This window comes from Petromyzon marinus, chromosome 74, assembly GCF_048934315.1.
Source record: "Petromyzon marinus isolate PM22_M1 ecotype Great Lakes invasive population chromosome 74, UKy_Petmar_22M1.pri1.0, whole genome shotgun sequence".
Taxonomy (NCBI): Eukaryota; Metazoa; Chordata; class Hyperoartia; order Petromyzontiformes; family Petromyzontidae; genus Petromyzon; species Petromyzon marinus.
The window spans coordinates 8,913,682-8,932,212 of NC_133740.1; the positions used below are offsets into that span (position 1 = coordinate 8,913,682).

The 18,531-nt window shown below is 48.7% G+C and overlaps 1 protein-coding gene across 3 annotated transcripts in view; it reads right to left on the bottom strand.

The window, feature by feature from the left end:
• The window catches only part of VARS1 (valyl-tRNA synthetase 1), a 76,972-nt gene extending 58,492 nt beyond the window's left edge, over positions 1-18,480 (bottom strand). For all 3 annotated transcript variants that reach the window (XM_076056084.1, XM_076056083.1, XM_076056082.1), the window contains exons 1-3: positions 18,265-18,480; positions 3,950-4,089; positions 749-995 (exon numbers count right to left, since the gene is read on the bottom strand). In XM_076056084.1, coding sequence (XP_075912199.1) covers positions 749-995; positions 3,950-4,086 — 384 coding nt within the window. In that variant the 5' untranslated portion in view covers positions 4,087-4,089; positions 18,265-18,480. The remainder of the gene's footprint in view (positions 1-748; positions 996-3,949; positions 4,090-18,264) is intronic.
• Between the last annotated feature and the right edge of the window lie 51 nt (positions 18,481-18,531).

Consider the following 18,531-nt stretch of genomic DNA (forward strand, 5'->3'; position numbering starts at 1 on the left):
TATCAGAAGCGACGCTCGCCATCGCAAACGATAGCTCAACGGAGTGGCTCATCGTCGTCGTCTTCATCATCGTCATCATCGATGTCATCATCGTCATCGTCATCATCGTCATCGTCATCATCGTCGTTATCATCATAGTCATCATCGTCATCATCGTCGTCATCATCATCGTCGTCATCATTGTCGTCATCGTCGTCATCGTCATCATCATCATCGTCATCGTCATCATTATCATCGTCATCGTCATCATCGTCGTCATCGCGTGGGCAGCCAAGTTACTGAAACTCGCGACATCGATTCTCAACGTGGAGGGGAAGAACCGGAGCTGTGTGGAGTCGTGAGGAAGTGACCGACAACAACATCAACAACAACATCAACAACAACAACATCATCATCAACATCAACAACATCATCACGGGATCTCCTTTGCCAGCACAAAAATACGATAATAGGTTTCCCCTTTATTCTGTTAACAAAACTGAAACCTTTAAACGAGGAATCGTGTCTGCATCAGGCACAACACTCGTGGTCGGAATGCAAACAAACAAAAAAACTCACCCCGACAGCGTCTGCACTGTTTTTTAAACCGACCGGTCCGACGCCAGAGACGGCTTTCCCTGGAGCCTCGTCTCAAGCGGCGTCGCACCAGGAGACGTGCGGAAATTTCACGGCAGCGGCCGGAAACGCTTTGAAACCGGAGCTTCCGGAGGCGGCGGGGCGGGGGGGGGGGGTCGGTCCTCTGGCTCACCTTGCGGTGGTCGCCCCTGGCGACGGAGGGAAAGCACGTGGCGACGGTCGCCGGGAGCAACGTGCCCTCGGCCAGGGCCACCCATTGGAGGACGGTCGCCTCCTGCTCCGCCCCCTGGCCTAGTCCCGCCCAGCGGTCCGCGCCCGGCCCCGGCCCCAGCCCGGCCAGGTAGAAGGCGATGGCGTGGGCGCCCGATAGGTTGAAGCCCGAGTTCGATTCCAGGACCGGCAGCGACTTCCAGAGCGCCCTGGGCGGGCGGGGGAGGTGCGGGAGGGAAGGCAGAGGCGTTGGCTTGCGTCGCCGCTCGAAGGATTGTCGTCTTCGACTGGGAGATTTCGCGGCTGCAGGAATCCGCACTCTTTGGGTCTCTCGCTAAAGTCATCACGTGGTGGGTGGAGAAAATCAAGCGGATCACGGGACGTTTCGATCGCGACTCCAGCGTTCGTCATCGGGTGGGACAATCGCAAGAGCGAAGAATCAGGATTGTTATGAATTAAGCTTACGAAAACCCGTCAGCTGTTTTTGCGGTTTTAGTTCATTTTCACCGGCCGGCGCCGCAAATCATTCGCGCTGACCGCGGAGGGACGATGTGCCGAGTTGAACAGCCCCCCACCACCCCCCCCACCCCACCCCCCCCACCCCGAACGAAGGTTTGAGCCGGCAACTTTGGCTCTGGCCACGGAGTCGCTCAGACGGATGTGCGTACAATTAGGCGGGGAGTATAAGAGGCATCTCACCAGTGACGCATCATGCAAATCTCGAAAACTAAACTTTCTGTTTTACCCGGGGGGCAAGGCTCGCCGAGCTGTGTAGCCGTTCTTCAGAAGTGACTTGGCACACAAACGACATCTCAATCAAGTGGCTCAACAACAACATCATCATCATCACCATGTGGAAATTTATAGCAGCAAAATATTCTAAAATGCGTGACTCGCAGAGACCCACAGAGACCCGAATATATAAACCGTAGAGACCCACAGAGACCCGCAGAGACCCTAATATATAAACCGTAGAGACCCACAGAAACCCACAGAGACCCTAATATATAAACCGTAGAGACCTACAGAGACCCACAGAGACCCTAATATATAAACCGTAGAGACCCACAGAAACCGATACTCAACGAGACCCATACTAAAACTGAACAAATTTATTTTACCAGGTAAGGCTCACCGAGCTACGTGACGCTCTTTTTCATAAGTGACTCTGCCTATTGCAAATGATAACAGCTCAACGGGTGGTTCATCATCACCACCATCATCATCACCACCATGCAGCCAGCTATGGCTCTAGGGTTTGGTGTTACATGTTATTTATGTAGTTTATTGTAAAAATTCGATCACAGTCCCTATGATCACTGTTACGTTGCAATTATGGCTTTATTTTTTGATTTCGAAAACGTTTTTTGGTTTGGACATGTTTGTTTTGTTGTAGTACGGAGTTAGACTGATGGCCTTAATCTAAGTTTTATTGTGGTTGTTGTTGTTGTTGTTTGACTTGCATCCCACTGGGAATTGTTGCACACAGCGTTGGTGTGCGGTGCTTTTTCAGGAATGTTTTGCTGTTTTTTTTCATGGATTTTCTGTTTTGCACAGTCACACAAAGTCACTTTAAGATGTTTTTCTTGTTCGTGTTTTCGTTTTTTTGTTTGTTGTGGTTGTACCCGATTCAAGAGCCGAATGGCTCACAGGGCTATACCAAAATAAAGAAACTAAACTAAAACTAAACCACCATCATCATCATCACCACGTGGAAATGAACAGCAGCAGCCAAACACTCTCTAAACGTGTGGTCATGTCGATTATAAATGTGGAGGGGGAAAACCCGGAGCTGTGTGGAGTCGCTGTGATTGATGTGGTTGTTGTTGTGGTGGTTGTGGTTGAGGAGGCTCGTGAAGGACGCTGCTACCGGGCAGTTGGAGGCAGTCGCCCTTCAGCAACAACAACGGAGGGCTGGAGGAGCGACGCTCACAACAACGAGCGGAGCGCCGGGGGGGCTAAAACGCAGCGAGTTGGCACAGTAGGGGGGGTGTACAGCTGGTGGTGCATCGGCTAGTCATCCAACCCATGGGTCTGTACACGTGACCTCCTGCACCTAGCCTGGCACAGTAGGGGGCACAGCCGGTAGTGCATCTACCGGTCATCTCAGCCAACCCATGGCACCTGCAGGGTCTGTCCCCGTGACTTCCTGCACCTAGCCTGGCACAGCAAGGGGGTACAGCCGGTGGTGCATCTGCCGGTCATCTCAGTCAGCCAACCCACGGCACCTGCTGGGTCTGTCCCGTGATCTCCTGTCAGCAGAGAGCCTTCGACAACTTCACGTGATAGCCTCAAAGTGCACCTAGCCTGGCACGGGAGCCGTAGTGACATCACCGTCACTTAGTGGCGAATGGCGGTGGTATTGATGGTTGTGGTGGTGGTTGTGGTGGTTGAGACCAGGGTAGCTATGTGGAGTCGCTGGTGATGTTGATTGTGGTGGTGGTTGTGATGGTGGTTGTGATTGTGGTGGTTGTGATGGTGGTTGTGGTGGTAGTTGTGGTGGTTGTGGTGGTTGTGGTTGTTATGGTGGTTGTGGTGGTAGTTGTGGTAGTTGTGGTGGTTGTGGTGGTGGTTGTTGAGACCAGGGTAGCTATGTAGAGTCCCTGGTGATGTTGATTGTGGTTGTGATGGTGGTTGTGGTGGTGGTTTTGATGGTGGTTGTGATTGTGGTGGTGGTTGTGATGGTGGTTGTGGTGGTAGTTGTGGTGGTTGTGGTTGTTATGGTGGTTATGGTGGTAGTTGTGGTAGTTGTGGTGGTTGTGATGGTGGTTGCGATTGTGGTGGTGGTTGTGATGGTGGTTGTGGTGGTAGTTGTGGTGGTGGTTGTTATGGTGGTTGTGGTGGTAGTTGTGGTGGTGGTTGTGATGGTGGTTGTGTTTGTAGTGGTGGTTGTGGTGGTTGTGATGGTGGTTGTGGTGGTAGTTGTGGTGGTTGTGGTGGTGGTTGTTATGGTGGTTGTGGTGGTAGTTGTGATAGTTGTGGTGGTGGTTGTGATGGTGGTTGCGATTGTGGTGGTGGTTGTGATGGTGGTTGTGGTGGTGGTTGAGGTGGTTGAGGTGGTTGTGATGGTGATTGTGGTGGTAGTTGTGGTGGTTGTGGTGGTGGTTGTGGTTGTTATGGTGGTTGTGGTGGTAATTGTGCTAGTTGTGGTGGTGGTTGAGACCGGGGTATCCGCGTGGAGTCGCTGGTGACGTTGATGTTGACCCCGGAGAAGCGAGCGGTGATGAGGACGCGGGCGGTGATGACATCAACATCTCCCCCATCACCACCGGTGTGCGTGTAGAGTGTCGGGGACAACATCACCTGCACCATCATCGCCACCACCATCATCAACATCATCATCCACCATCACCATCGACATCATCTCCATCGCCACCACCATCATCAATATCATCATCCACCATCGACACACATCCCCACCCTGACGACGCCTGCTGCTGTAGATTTGGAGTCTGTGTCTCTCTCATCATCATCATCACGGTGGCTATGAGATGTTGACTACCTCGCCTGGTGCGCAGGAGGTCGTGGGTTCGATCCAGACCCTGACGACGCCTGCTGCTGTATATTTGGAGTCTGCGTCTCTCTCTCTCTCTCATCATCATCACAGTGGCTAGGAGATGTTAACTACCTCGCCTGGTGTACAGGAGGTCGTGGGTTCGATCTCTCTCTCTGTCCCCCCGTGGAATTTGGCTCCTGCTATACAATTCCGACAATGCTGCTGCTAAGCCAACTTCGTTTGAGCTCTCGTCTGTGACAGCCAGGGTCGCGTCTGGAGAGAATTACAACTTAAATACGTTTTAGAGATATTTTTTAGAGATATTATTTAGAGATATTTTAGAGATATTTTTAGAGATATTTTTAGAGATATTATTTAGAGATATTATTTAGAGATATTATTTAGAGATGTAATTTAGAGATGTAATTTATAGAGATTATTTATAGAGATTATTTAGAAATATTCTTTAGAGATATAATTTAGAGATATAATTTAGAGATATTATTTAGAGATATTATTTAGAGATATTATTTAGAGATATTATTTAGAGATTATTTAGAGATATTTTTGAGATATTATTTAGAGAGATTATTTAGAGATATTATTTAGAGATGTAATTTAGAGATGTAATTTAGAGATCTAATTTAGAGATATTATTTAGGGATATTATTTAGAGATTATTTAGAGATATGATTTAGAGATATAATTTAGAGATATTATTTAGAGATTATTTAGAGATATTATTTAGAGATTATTTAGAGATGTTAATTAAAGATATCTACGAGTCTCTGTGTGTCTCTATGTGTCTCTGTGTGTCTCTGTGTATCTCTACGAGTCTCTACGAGTCTCTGTGTCTCTCCGAGTCTCTATGTCTCTACGAGTCTCTAAGAGTCTCTGTGTGTCTCTACGTGTCTCTGTGTGTCTCTGTGTGTCTCTGTGTGTCTCTACGTGTCTCTGTGCATCTCTGTGTGTCTCTACGAGTCTCTACGAGTCTCTGTGTGTCTACGAGTCTCTGTGTCTCTGTGTGTCTCTACGAGTCTCTACGAGTCTCTATGTGTCTCTATGAGTCTCTGTGTAATCTACGAGTCTCTGTGTGTCTCTGTGTGTCTCTATGAGTCTCTGTGCATCTCTGTGTGTCTCTACGAGTCTCTACGAGTCTCTGTGTGTCTACGAGTCTCTGTGTCTCTGTGTGTCTCTACGAGTCTCTACGAGTCTCTATGTGTCTCTATGAGTCTCTGTGTAATCTACGAGTCTCTGTGTGTCTCTGTGTGTCTCTATGAGTCTCTGTGTGTCTCTATGAGTCTCTGTGAGTCTCTACAAGTCTCTGTGTGTCTACGAGTCTCTGTGAGTCTCTGCGAGTCTCTATGTGTCTCTACGAGTCTATACGAGTCTCTATGTGTCTCTGTGTGTCTCTGTGTCTCTGTGGGTCTCTGTGTGTCTCTGTGTGTCTCTACGAGTCTCTGTGTGTCTCTATGTGTCTCTGTGGATCTCTATGAGTCTCTGTGTGTCTCTGTGTGTCTCTGTGGGTCTCTGTGTGTCTCTACGAGTCTCTGTGTGTCTCTGTGTGTCTCTACGAGTCTCTGTGTGCCTCTACGAGTCTCTGTGTGTCTCCGTATGTCTCTGTGGGTCTCCATGAGTCTCTGTGTCGACGAGTCTCTGTGAGTCTCTGTGCGTCTCTGTGCATCTCTGTGCGTCTCTGTGCGTCTCTGTGGGTCTCTACGAGTCTCTGTGTGTCTCTGTGGGTCTCTGTGGGTCTCACGAGTCTCTGTGTCTCTATGTGTCTCTGTGTGTCTCTATGTGTCTCTGTGTGTCTCTGTGTGTCTCTACGAGTCTCTGTGTCTCTACGAGTCTCTGTGTGTCTCTATGTGTCTCTGTGGGTCTCTATGAGTCTCTACGAGTCTCTGTGTCTACGAGTCTCTGTCTCTACGAGTCTCTATGAGTCTCTACGAGTCTCTGTGTCTACGAGTCTCAGTGTGTCTCTGTGTGTCTCTACGAGTCTCTATGAGTCTCTACGAGTCTCTGTGTGTCTACGAGTCTCTGTGTGTCTCTGTGTGTCTCTGAGTCTCTGTGTCCCTATGAGTCTCTATGTGTCTCTATGAGTCTCTGTGTGTCTACGAGTCTCTGTGTGTCTCTATGAGTCTCTGTGTGTCTCTATGAGTCTCTGTGTGTCTCTATGAGTCTCTGTGAGTCTCTACAAGTCTCTGTGTCTACGAGTCTCTGTGAGTCTCTATGTGTCTCTACGAGTCTCTATGAGTCTCTACGAATCTCTGTGTATCTCTGTGTCTCTACGAGTCTCTGTGTGTCTCTGTGGGTCTCTGTGGGTCTCTGTGGGTCTCTGTGGGTCTCTGTGTCTCTGTGTGTCTGTGTGTCTCTACGAGTCTCTGTGTGTCTCCATGGATCTCTATGAGTCTCTGTGTGTCTCTGTGTGTCTCTGTGGGTCTCTGTGTGTCTCTACGAGTCTCTGTGTGTCTCTGTGTGTCTCTATGAGTCTTTGTGTGTCTGCGTCTCTACGAGTCTGTGTGTGTCTCCGTGTGTCTCCGTGTGTCTCTGTGTGTCTCTGTGTGTCTCTGTGGATCTCTGTGGATCTCTGTGTCTACGAGTCTCTGTGAGTCTCTGTGCGTCTCTGTGCGTCTCTACAAGTCTGAGTGTGTCTCTGTGGGTCTCTACGAGTCTCTACGAGTCTCTGTGTGTCTCTATGTGTCTCTGTGTGTCTCTGTGTGTCTCTATGAGTCTTTGTGTGTCTGCGTCTCTACGAGTCTGTGTGTGTCTCCGTGTGTCTCCGTGTGTCTCTGTGTGTCTCTGTGTGTCTCTGTGGATCTCTGTGGATCTCTGTGTCTACGAGTCTCTGTGAGTCTCTGTGCGTCTCTACAAGTCTGAGTGTGTCTCTGTGGGTCTCTACGAGTCTCTACGAGTCTCTGTGTGTCTCTATGTGTCTCTGTGTGTCTCTGTGTGTCTCTGTGTGTCTCTGTGTGTCTCCATGAGTATCTGTGCATCTCCATGAGTCTCTGTGTGTCTACGAGTCTCTGTGTGTCTCTGTGGGTCTCTGTGGGTCTCTACGAGTCTCTACGAGTCTCTGTGTGTCTCTATGTGTCTCTGTGTGTCTCTGTGTGTCTTTATGAGTCTCTGTGTGTCTCTGTGGGTCTCCATGAGTCTCTGTGGGTCTCCATGAGTCTCTGTGCATCTCCATGAGTCTCTGTGTGTCTACGAGTCTCTATGTATCTCTATGAGTCTCTATGTGTCTCTGTGTGTCTACGAGTCTCTGTGTGTCTCTATGAGTATCTGTGTGTCTCTATGTGTCTCTATGTGTCTCTATGAGTCTCTACGAGTCTCTACAAATATCTGTGTCTCTACGAGTCTCTGTGTGTCTCTGTGTGTCTCTGTGTGTCTCTGTGGGTCTCTGTGGGTCTCTGTGGGTCTCTACGAGTCTATGTGTGTCTCTACGAGTCTCTGTGCGTCTCTACGAGTCTCTGTGTGTCTCTACAAGTTTCTGTGTGTCTCTACAAGTTTCTGTGTGTCTCTATGAGTCTCTACGAGTCTCTGCGTCTCTATGTGTCTCTACGAGTCTCTGTGTGTCTACAAGTCTCTGTGTGTCTCTAGGAGTCTATGTGTCTCTATGAGTCTCTACGAGTCTCTGTATCTCTGTGTGTCTCTATGAGTCTCTACGAGTCTCTGTGTGTCTCTACGAGTCTGTGTGTCTCTGTGTGTCTCTATGTGTCTCTAAGTGTCTCTAAGTGTCTCTGTGTGTCCTGTGTGTCTCTACGAGTCTCTGTGTCTCTACGAGTCTATGTGTGTCTCTACGAGTTTCTGTGTTTCTCTACGAGTCTCTACGAGTCTCTGTGTGTCTCTACGTGTCTCTATGTGTCTCTATTGGTCTCTATGGGTCTCTATGAGTCTCTGTGTGTCTACGAATCTCTGTGTGTCTCTGTGAGTCTCTGTGGGTCTCTACGAGTCTCTGTGTGTCTCTACAAGTCTCTGTGTGTCTCTACAAGTCTCTGTGTGTCTCTACAAGTCTCTGTGCGTCTCTACAAGTTTCTGTGCGTCTCTATGAGTCTCTGTGTCTCTATGAGTCTGTGTGTTTCTGTGCGTCTCTACGAGTCTCTGTGTCTCTATGAGTCTGTGTCTCTACGAGTCTCTGTGCGTCTCTACGAGTCTCTGTGCGTCTCTACAAGTCTTTGTGTGTCTCTACAAGTCTCTGTCTGTCTATGTGTCTCTGTGTGTCTCTATGAGTCTCTACGAGTCTCTGTGTGTCTCTATGAGTCTCTACGAGTCTCTACGAGTCTGTGTGTCTACGAGTCTCTGTGTGTCTCTGTGTGTCTCTGTGTATCTCTACGAGTCTCTGTGTCTCTCCGAGTCTCTATGTCTCTACGAGTCTCTACGAGTCTCTGTGTGTCTCTACGTGTCTCTGTGTGTCTGTGTGTCTCTGTGGGTCTCTACGAGTCTCTGTGAGTCTCTGTGTGTCTCTATTGGTCTCTATGGGTCTCTATGAGTCTCTGTGTGTCTCTACGAATCTCTACGAGTCTCTGTGTCTCTACGAGTCTCTGTGTCTCTACGAGTCTCTGTGTGTCTCTGTGGGTCTCTATGAGTCTCTACGAATCTCTACGAATCTGTATCTCTACGAGTCTCTGTGTGTCTCTATGTGTCTCTGTGTGTCTCTGTGTGTCTCTGTGGGTCTCTGTGGGTCTCTGTGGGTCTCTGTGGGTCTCTGTGGGTCTCTGTGAGTCTCTACCAGTCGCTGTGTGTCTCTGTGTGTCTCTGTGGGTCTCTATGAGTCTCTACGAATCTCTACGAATCTGTCTCTACGAGTCTCTGTGTGTCTCTGTGGGTCTCTACGAGTCTGTGTGTCTCTATTGGTCTCTATGAGTCTCTGTGTCTCTACGAATCTCTGTGTATCTCTGTGAGTCTCTGTGGGTCTCTGTGAGTCTCTGTGGGTCTCTATGAGTCTCTGTGGGTCTCTGAGTCTCTACGAGTCTCTGTGTCTCTACGAGTCTCTGTGTCTCTACGAGTCTCTGTGTCTCTACGAGTCTGTGTGTCTCTGTGCGTCTCTATGGGTCTCTATGAGTCTCTGTGTCTGTGTCTCTGTGTGTCTCTACGAGTCTACGAGTCTGTGTCTCTATTGGTCTCTATGGGTCTCTATGAGTCTCTGTGTCTCTACGAATCTCTGTGTCTCTGTGAGTCTCTGTGCGTCTCTGTGCGTCACTGTGGGTCTCTACGAGTCTCTACGAGTCTCTGTGTGTCTCTGTGCGTCTCTACAAGTCTCTGTGGGTCTCTGTGGGTCTCTGTGGGTCTCTACGAGTCTCTGTGTGTCTCTATGTGTCTCTGTGTGTCTCTATGTGTCTCTGTGTGTCTCTGTGTGTCTCTACGAGTCTCTGTGTCTCTACGAGTCTGTGTGTCTCTATGTGTCTCTGTGGGTCTCTATGAGTCTCTACGAGTCTCTGTGTCTACGAGTCTCTGAGTCTCTACGAGTCTCTGAGTCTCTACGAGTCTCTGTGTCTACGAGTCTCTGTGTGTCTCTGTGTGTCTCTACGAGTCTCTACGAGTATCTGTGTGTCTACGAGTCTCTGTGTGTCTCTGTGTGTCTCTATGAGTCTCTATGTGTCTCTATGAGTCTCTGTGTGTCTACGAGTCTCTGTGTGTCTCTGAGTCTCTGTGTGTCTCTATGAGTCTCTGTGTGTCTCTATGAGTCTCTGTGTGTCTCTATGAGTCTCTGTGTGTCTCTATGAGTCTCTGTGTGTCTCTATGAGTCTCTGTGAGTCTCTACAAGTCTCTGTGTCTACGAGTCTCTGTGAGTCTCTATGTGTCTCTACGAGTCTCTATGAGTCTCTACGAATCTCTGTGTATCTCTGTGTATCTCTGTGTCTCTACGAGTATCTGTGTGTCTACGAGTCTCTGTGTGTCTCTGTGTGTCTCTATGAGTCTCTATGTGTCTCTATGAGTCTCTGTGTGTCTACGAGTCTCTGTGTGTCTCTGTGTGTCTCTGAGTCTCTGTGTGTCTCTATGAGTCTCTGTGTGTCTCTATGAGTCTCTGTGTGTCTCTATGAGTCTCTGTGTGTCTCTATGAGTCTCTGTGAGTCTCTACAAGTCTGTGTCTACGAGTCTCTGTGAGTCTCTATGTGTCTCTACGAGTCTCTATGAGTCTCTACGAATCTCTGTGTATCTCTGTGTATCTCTGTGTCTCTACGAGTCTCTGTGTGTCTCTATGTGTCTCTGTGGGTCTCTGTGTGTCTCTACGAGTCTCTGTGTGTCTCTATGTGTCTCTGTGGGTCTCTGTGGGTCTCTATGAGTCTCTATGAGTCTCTGTGTGTCTCTGTGGGTCTCTGTGTGTCTCTACGAGTCTCCGTGTGTCTCTACGAGTCTCTGTGTGTCTCTGTGTGTCTCTACGAGTCTCTGTGTGTCTCCATGGATCTCTATGAGTCTCTGTGTGTCTCTGTGGGTCTCTGTGTGTCTCTACGAGTCTCTATGTGTCTCTGTGTGTCTCTGTGGGTCTCTGTGAGTCTCTGTGAGTCTCTACCAGTCTCTGTGTGTCTCTGTGTGTCTCTGTGGGTCTCTATGAGTCTCTACGAATCTCTACGAATCTGTGTCTCTACGAGTCTCTGTGTGTCTCTGTGGGTCTCTACGAGTCTCTGTGGGTCTCTATGAGTCTCTGTGGGTCTCTATGAGTCTCTGTGGGTCTCTATGAGTCTCTACGAGTCTCTGTGTCTCTACGAGTCTCTGTGTCTCTACGAGTCTCTGTGTCTCTACGAGTCTGTGTGTCTCTACGAGTCGGTGTGTCTCTGTGCGTCTCTATGGGTCTCTATGAGTCTCTGTGTGTCTGTGTCTCTGTGTGTCTCTACGAGTCTACGAGTCTGTGTGTCTCTATTGGTCTCTATGGGTCTCTATGAGTCTCTGTGGGTCTCTGTGGGTCTCTGTGTGTCTCTACGAGTCTCTATGTGTCTCTGTGTGTCTCTGTGGGTCTCTGTGAGTCTCTGTGAGTCTCTACCAGTCTCTGTGTGTCTCTGTGTGTCTCTGTGGGTCTCTATGAGTCTCTACGAATCTCTACGAATCTGTGTCTCTACGAGTCTCTGTGTGTCTCTGTGGGTCTCTACGAGTCTCTGTGGGTCTCTATGAGTCTCTGTGGGTCTCTATGAGTCTCTGTGGGTCTCTATGAGTCTCTACGAGTCTCTGTGTCTCTACGAGTCTCTGTGTCTCTACGAGTCTCTGTGTCTCTACGAGTCTGTGTGTCTCTACGAGTCGGTGTGTCTCTGTGCGTCTCTATGGGTCTCTATGAGTCTCTGTGTGTCTGTGTCTCTGTGTGTCTCTACGAGTCTACGAGTCTGTGTGTCTCTATTGGTCTCTATGGGTCTCTATGAGTCTCTGTGGGTCTCTATGAGTCTCTACGAATCTGTGGGTCTCTATGAGTCTCTGTGTGTCTCTATTGGTCTCTATGGGTCTCTATGAGTCTCTGTGTGTCTCTACGAATCTCTACGAGTCTCTGTGTCTCTACGAGTCTCTGTGTCTCTACGAGTCTCTGTGTGTCTCTGTGGGTCTCTATGAGTCTCTACGAATCTCTACGAATCTGTATCTCTACGAGTCTCTGTGTGTCTCTATGTGTCTCTGTGTGTCTCTGTGTGTCTCTGTGGGTCTCTGTGGGTCTCTGTGGGTCTCTGTGGGTCTCTGTGGGTCTCTGTGAGTCTCTGTGAGTCTCTACCAGTCGCTGTGTGTCTCTGTGTGTCTCTGTGTGTCTCTGTGGGTCTCTATGAGTCTCTACGAATCTCTACGAATCTGTCTCTACGAGTCTCTGTGTGTCTCTGTGGGTCTCTACGAGTCTGTGTGTCTCTATTGGTCTCTATGGGTCTCTATGAGTCTCTGTGTCTCTACGAATCTCTGTGTATCTCTGTGAGTCACTGTGGGTCTCTGTGAGTCTCTGTGGGTCTCTATGAGTCTCTGTGGGTCTCTGAGTCTCTACGAGTCTCTGTGTCTCTACGAGTCTCTGTGTCTCTACGAGTCTGTGTGTCTCTGTGCGTCTCTATGGGTCTCTATGAGTCTCTGTGTCTGTGTCTCTGTGTGTCTCTACGAGTCTACGAGTCTGTGTCTCTATTGGTCTCTATGGGTCTCTATGAGTCTCTGTGTCTCTACGAATCTCTGTGTCTCTGTGAGTCTCTGTGCGTCTCTGTGCGTCACTGTGGGTCTCTACGAGTCTCTACGAGTCTCTGTGTGTCTCTGTGCGTCTCTACAAGTCTCTGTGGGTCTCTGTGGGTCTCTGTGGGTCTCTACGAGTCTCTGTGTGTCTCTATGTGTCTCTGTGTGTCTCTGTGTGTCTCTATGTGTCTCTGTGTGTCTCTGTGTGTCTCTACGAGTCTCTGTGTCTCTACGAGTCTGTGTGTCTCTATGTGTCTCTGTGGGTCTCTATGAGTCTCTACGAGTCTCTGTGTCTACGAGTCTCTGAGTCTACGAGTCTCTGAGTCTCTACGAGTCTCTGAGTCTCTACGAGTCTCTGTGTCTACGAGTCTCTGTGTGTCTCTGTGTGTCTCTACGAGTCTCTACGAGTATCTGTGTGTCTACGAGTCTCTGTGTGTCTCTGTGTGTCTCTATGAGTCTCTATGTGTCTCTATGAGTCTCTGTGTGTCTACGAGTCTCTGTGTGTCTCTGTGTGTCTCTGAGTCTCTGTGTGTCTCTATGAGTCTCTGTGTGTCTCTATGAGTCTCTGTGTGTCTCTATGAGTCTCTGTGTGTCTCTATGAGTCTCTGTGAGTCTCTACAAGTCTCTGTGTCTACGAGTCTCTGTGAGTCTCTATGTGTCTCTACGAGTCTCTATGAGTCTCTACGAATCTCTGTGTATCTCTGTGTATCTCTGTGTCTCTACGAGTCTCTGTGTGTCTCTATGTGTCTCTGTGGGTCTCTGTGTGTCTCTACGAGTCTCTGTGTGTCTCTATGTGTCTCTGTGGGTCTCTGTGGGTCTCTATGAGTCTCTATGAGTCTCTGTGTGTCTCTGTGGGTCTCTGTGTGTCTCTACGAGTCTCCGTGTGTCTCTACGAGTCTCTGTGTGTCTCTGTGTGTCTCTACGAGTCTCTGTGTGTCTCCATGGATCTCTATGAGTCTCTGTGTGTCTCTGTGGGTCTCTGTGTGTCTCTACGAGTCTCTATGTGTCTCTGTGTGTCTCTGTGGGTCTCTGTGAGTCTCTACCAGTCTCTGTGTGTCTCTGTGTGTCTCTGTGTGTCTCTACGAGTCTACGAGTCTGTGTGTCTCTATTGGTCTCTATGGGTCTCTATGAGTCTCTGTGGGTCTCTATGAGTCTCTACGAATCTGTGGGTCTCTATGAGTCTCTGTGTGTCTCTATTGGTCTCTATGGGTCTCTATGAGTCTCTGTGTGTCTCTACGAATCTCTACGAGTCTCTGTGTCTCTACGAGTCTCTGTGTCTCTACGAGTCTCTGTGTGTCTCTGTGGGTCTCTATGAGTCTCTACGAATCTCTACGAATCTGTATCTCTACGAGTCTCTGTGTGTCTCTATGTGTCTCTGTGTGTCTCTGTGTGTCTCTGTGTGTCTCTGTGTGTCTCTGTGGGTCTCTGTGGGTCTCTGTGGGTCTCTGTGGGTCTCTGTGAGTCTCTGTGAGTCTCTACCAGTCGCTGTGTGTCTCTGTGTGTCTCTGTGGGTCTCTATGAGTCTCTACGAATCTCTACGAATCTGTCTCTACGAGTCTCTGTGTGTCTCTGTGGGTCTCTACGAGTCTGTGTGTCTCTATTGGTCTCTATGTGTCTCTATGAGTCTCTGTGTGTCTACGAGTCTCTGTGTGTCTCTGTGTGTCTCTGAGTCTCTGTGTGTCTCTATGAGTCTCTGTGTGTCTCTATGAGTCTCTGTGTGTCTCTATGAGTCTCTGTGTGTCTCTATGAGTCTCTGTGAGTCTCTACAAGTCTCTGTGTCTACGAGTCTCTGTGAGTCTCTATGTGGCTCTACGAGTCTCTATGAGTCTCTACGAATCTCTGTGTATCTCTGTGTATCTCTGTGTCTCTACGAGTCTCTGTGTGTCTCTATGTGTCTCTGTGGGTCTCTGTGTGTCTCTACGAGTCTCTGTGTGTCTCTATGTGTCTCTGTGGGTCTCTGTGGGTCTCTATGAGTCTCTATGAGTCTCTGTGTGTCTCTGTGGGTCTCTGTGTGTCTCTACGAGTCTCCGTGTGTCTCTACGAGTCTCTGTGTGTCTCTGTGTGTCTCTACGAGTCTCTGTGTGTCTCCATGGATCTCTATGAGTCTCTGTGTGTCTCTGTGGGTCTCTGTGTGTCTCTACGAGTCTCTATGTGTCTCTGTGTGTCTCTGTGGGTCTCTGTGAGTCTCTACCAGTCTCTGTGTGTCTCTGTGTGTCTCTGTGTGTCTCTACAAGTCTACGAGTCTGTGTGTCTCTATTGGTCTCTATGGGTCTCTATGAGTCTCTGTGGGTCTCTATGAGTCTCTACGAATCTGTGGGTCTCTATGAGTCTCTGTGTGTCTCTATTGGTCTCTATGGGTCTCTATGAGTCTCTGTGTGTCTCTACGAATCTCTACGAGTCTCTGTGTCTCTACGAGTCTCTGTGTCTCTACGAGTCTCTGTGTGTCTCTGTGGGTCTCTATGAGTCTCTACGAATCTCTACGAATCTGTATCTCTACGAGTCTCTGTGTGTCTCTATGTGTCTCTGTGTGTCTCTGTGTGTCTCTGTGTGTCTCTGTGGGTCTCTGTGGGTCTCTGTGGGTCTCTGTGAGTCTCTGTGAGTCTCTGTGAGTCTCTACCAGTCGCTGTGTGTCTCTGTGTGTCTCTGTGGGTCTCTATGAGTCTCTACGAATCTCTACGAATCTGTCTCTACGAGTCTCTGTGTGTCTCTGTGGGTCTCTACGAGTCTGTGTGTCTCTATTGGTCTCTATGTGTCTCTATGAGTCTCTGTGTGTCTACGAGTCTCTGTGTGTCTCTGTGTGTCTCTGAGTCTCTGTGTGTCTCTATGAGTCTCTGTGTGTCTCTATGAGTCTCTGTGTGTCTCTATGAGTCTCTGTGTGTCTCTATGAGTCTCTGTGAGTCTCTACAAGTCTCTGTGTCTACGAGTCTCTGTGAGTCTCTATGTGTCTCTACGAGTCTCTATGAGTCTCTACGAATCTCTGTGTATCTCTGTGTATCTCTGTGTCTCTACGAGTCTCTGTGTGTCTCTATGTGTCTCTGTGGGTCTCTGTGTGTCTCTACGAGTCTCTGTGTGTCTCTATGTGTCTCTGTGGGTCTCTGTGGGTCTCTATGAGTCTCTATGAGTCTCTGTGTGTCTCTGTGGGTCTCTGTGTGTCTCTACGAGTCTCCGTGTGTCTCTACGAGTCTCTGTGTGTCTCTGTGTGTCTCTACGAGTCTCTGTGTGTCTCCATGGATCTCTATGAGTCTCTGTGTGTCTCTGTGGGTCTCTGTGTGTCTCTACGAGTCTCTATGTGTCTCTGTGTGTCTCTGTGGGTCTCTGTGAGTCTCTACCAGTCTCTGTGTGTCTCTGTGTGTCTCTGTGTGTCTCTACGAGTCTACGAGTCTGTGTGTCTCTATTGGTCTCTATGGGTCTCTATGAGTCTCTGTGGGTCTCTATGAGTCTCTACGAATCTGTGGGTCTCTATGAGTCTCTGTGTGTCTCTATTGGTCTCTATGGGTCTCTATGAGTCTCTGTGTGTCTCTACGAATCTCTACGAGTCTCTGTGTCTCTACGAGTCTCTGTGTCTCTACGAGTCTCTGTGTGTCTCTGTGGGTCTCTATGAGTCTCTACGAATCTCTACGAATCTGTATCTCTACGAGTCTCTGTGTGTCTCTATGTGTCTCTGTGTGTCTCTGTGTGTCTCTGTGGGTCTCTGTGAGTCTCTGTGAGTCTCTACCAGTCGCTGTGTGTCTCTGTGTGTCTCTGTGGGTCTCTATGAGTCTCTACGAATCTCTACGAATCTGTCTCTACGAGTCTCTGTGTGTCTCTGTGGGTCTCTACGAGTCTGTGTGTCTCTATTGGTCTCTATGGGTCTCTATGAGTCTCTGTGTCTCTACGAATCTCTGTGTATCTCTGTGAGTCTCTGTGGGTCTCTGTGAGTCTCTGTGGGTCTCTATGAGTCTCTGTGGGTCTCTGAGTCTCTACGAGTCTCTGTGTCTCTACGAGTCTCTGTGTCTCTACGAGTCTCTGTGTCTCTACGAGTCTGTGTGTCTCTACGAGTCTGTGTGTCTCTGTGCGTCTCTATGGGTCTCTATGAGTCTCTGTGTCTGTGTCTCTGTGTGTCTCTACGAGTCTACGAGTCTGTGTCTCTATTGGTCTCTATGGGTCTCTATGAGTCTCTGTGTCTCTACGAATCTCTGTGAGTCTCTGTGCGTCTCTGTGCGTCACTGTGGGTCTCTACGAGTCTCTACGAGTCTCTGTGTGTCTTTGTGCGTCTCTACAAGTCTCTGTGGGTCTCTGTGGGTCTCTGTGGGTCTCTACGAGTCTCTGTGTGTCTCTATGTGTCTCTATGTGTCTCTGTGTGTCTCTATGTGTCTCTGTGTGTCTCTGTGTGTCTCTACGAGTCTCTGTGTCTCTACGAGTCTGTGTGTCTCTATGTGTCTCTGTGGGTCTCTATGAGTCTCTACGAGTCTCTGTGTCTACGAGTCTCTGAGTCTCTACGAGTCTCTGAGTCTCTACGAGTCTCTGTGTCTACGAGTCTCTGTGTGTCTCTGTGTGTCTCTACGAGTCTCTACGAGTATCTGTGTGTCTACGAGTCTCTGTGTGTCTCTGTGTGTCTCTATGAGTCTCTATGTGTCTCTATGAGTCTCTGTGTGTCTACGAGTCTCTGTGTGTCTCTGTGTGTCTCTGAGTCTCTGTGTGTCTCTATGAGTCTCTGTGTGTCTCTATGAGTCTCTGTGTGTCTCTATGAGTCTCTGTGTGTCTCTATGAGTCTCTGTGAGTCTCTACAAGTCTCTGTGTCTACGAGTCTCTGTGAGTCTCTATGTGTCTCTACGAGTCTCTATGAGTCTCTACGAATCTCTGTGTATCTCTGTGTATCTCTGTGTCTCTACGAGTCTCTGTGTGTCTCTATGTGTCTCTGTGGGTCTCTGTGTGTCTCTACGAGTCTCTGTGTGTCTCTATGTGTCTCTGTGGGTCTCTGTGGGTCTCTGAGTCTCTATGAGTCTCTGTGTGTCTCTGTGGGTCTCTGTGTGTCTCTACGAGTCTCCGTGTGTCTCTACGAGTCTCTGTGTGTCTCTGTGTGTCTCTACGAGTCTCTGTGTGTCTCCATGGATCTCTATGAGTCTCTGTGTGTCTCTGTGGGTCTCTGTGTGTCTCTACGAGTCTCTATGTGTCTCTGTGTGTCTCTGTGGGTCTCTGTGAGTCTCTACCAGTCTCTGTGTGTCTCTGTGTGTCTCTGTGGGTCTCTATGAGTCTCTACGAATCTCTACGAATCTGTGTCTCTACGAGTCTCTGTGTGTCTCTGTGGGTCTCTACGAGTCTGTGTGTCTCTATTGGTCTCTATGGGTCTCTATGAGTCTCTGTGTCTCTACGAATCTCTGTGTATCTCTGTGAGTCTCTGTGGGTCTCTATGAGTCTCTGTGGGTCTCTATGAGTCTCTGTGGGTCTCTATGAGTCTCTGTGGGTCTCTATGAGTCTCTACGAGTCTCTGTGTCTCTACGAGTCTCTGTGTCTCTACGAGTCTCTGTGTCTCTACGAGTCTGTGTGTCTCTACGAGTCGGTGTGTCTCTGTGCGTCTCTATGGGTCTCTATGAGTCTCTGTGTGTCTGTGTCTCTGTGTGTCTCTACGAGTCTGTGTGTCTCTATTGGTCTCTATGGGTCTCTATGAGTCTCTGTGGGTCTCTATGAGTCTCTACGAATCTGTGGGTCTCTTTGAGTCTCTGTGTGTCTCTACGAGTCTCTGTGTCTCTACGAGTCTGTGTGTCTCTATGAGTCTGTGTGTCTCTCTGTGTCTCTGTGTGTCTCTGTGGGTCTCTATGAGTCTACGAGTCTCTGTGGGTCTCTATGAGTCTCTGTGTGTAAGGAGGTGGTGGTGCTGATTCTCTCACCGGCTTTCAAGGCAGCGAAGTCGCCAACGTCGCAGTCAATGAATGGGGGGTTCGCCTTTGCCACTCTTTTGATTGAACTTTGAAAATAAAAACAATTAAACGTTTAAACGTTGTCAAAATGTTTAATTTGCATTTAAAAAACGCGGAGCCACGCTACCACCACCCACCAGCCGAGGATGATGAAACTACGGGTAACGAAAGGTGCCAAAAACTTCGGAATCGATCCGATTTCCACGTTTATTCTCGCGAGGTCAAATCGATTCCGTG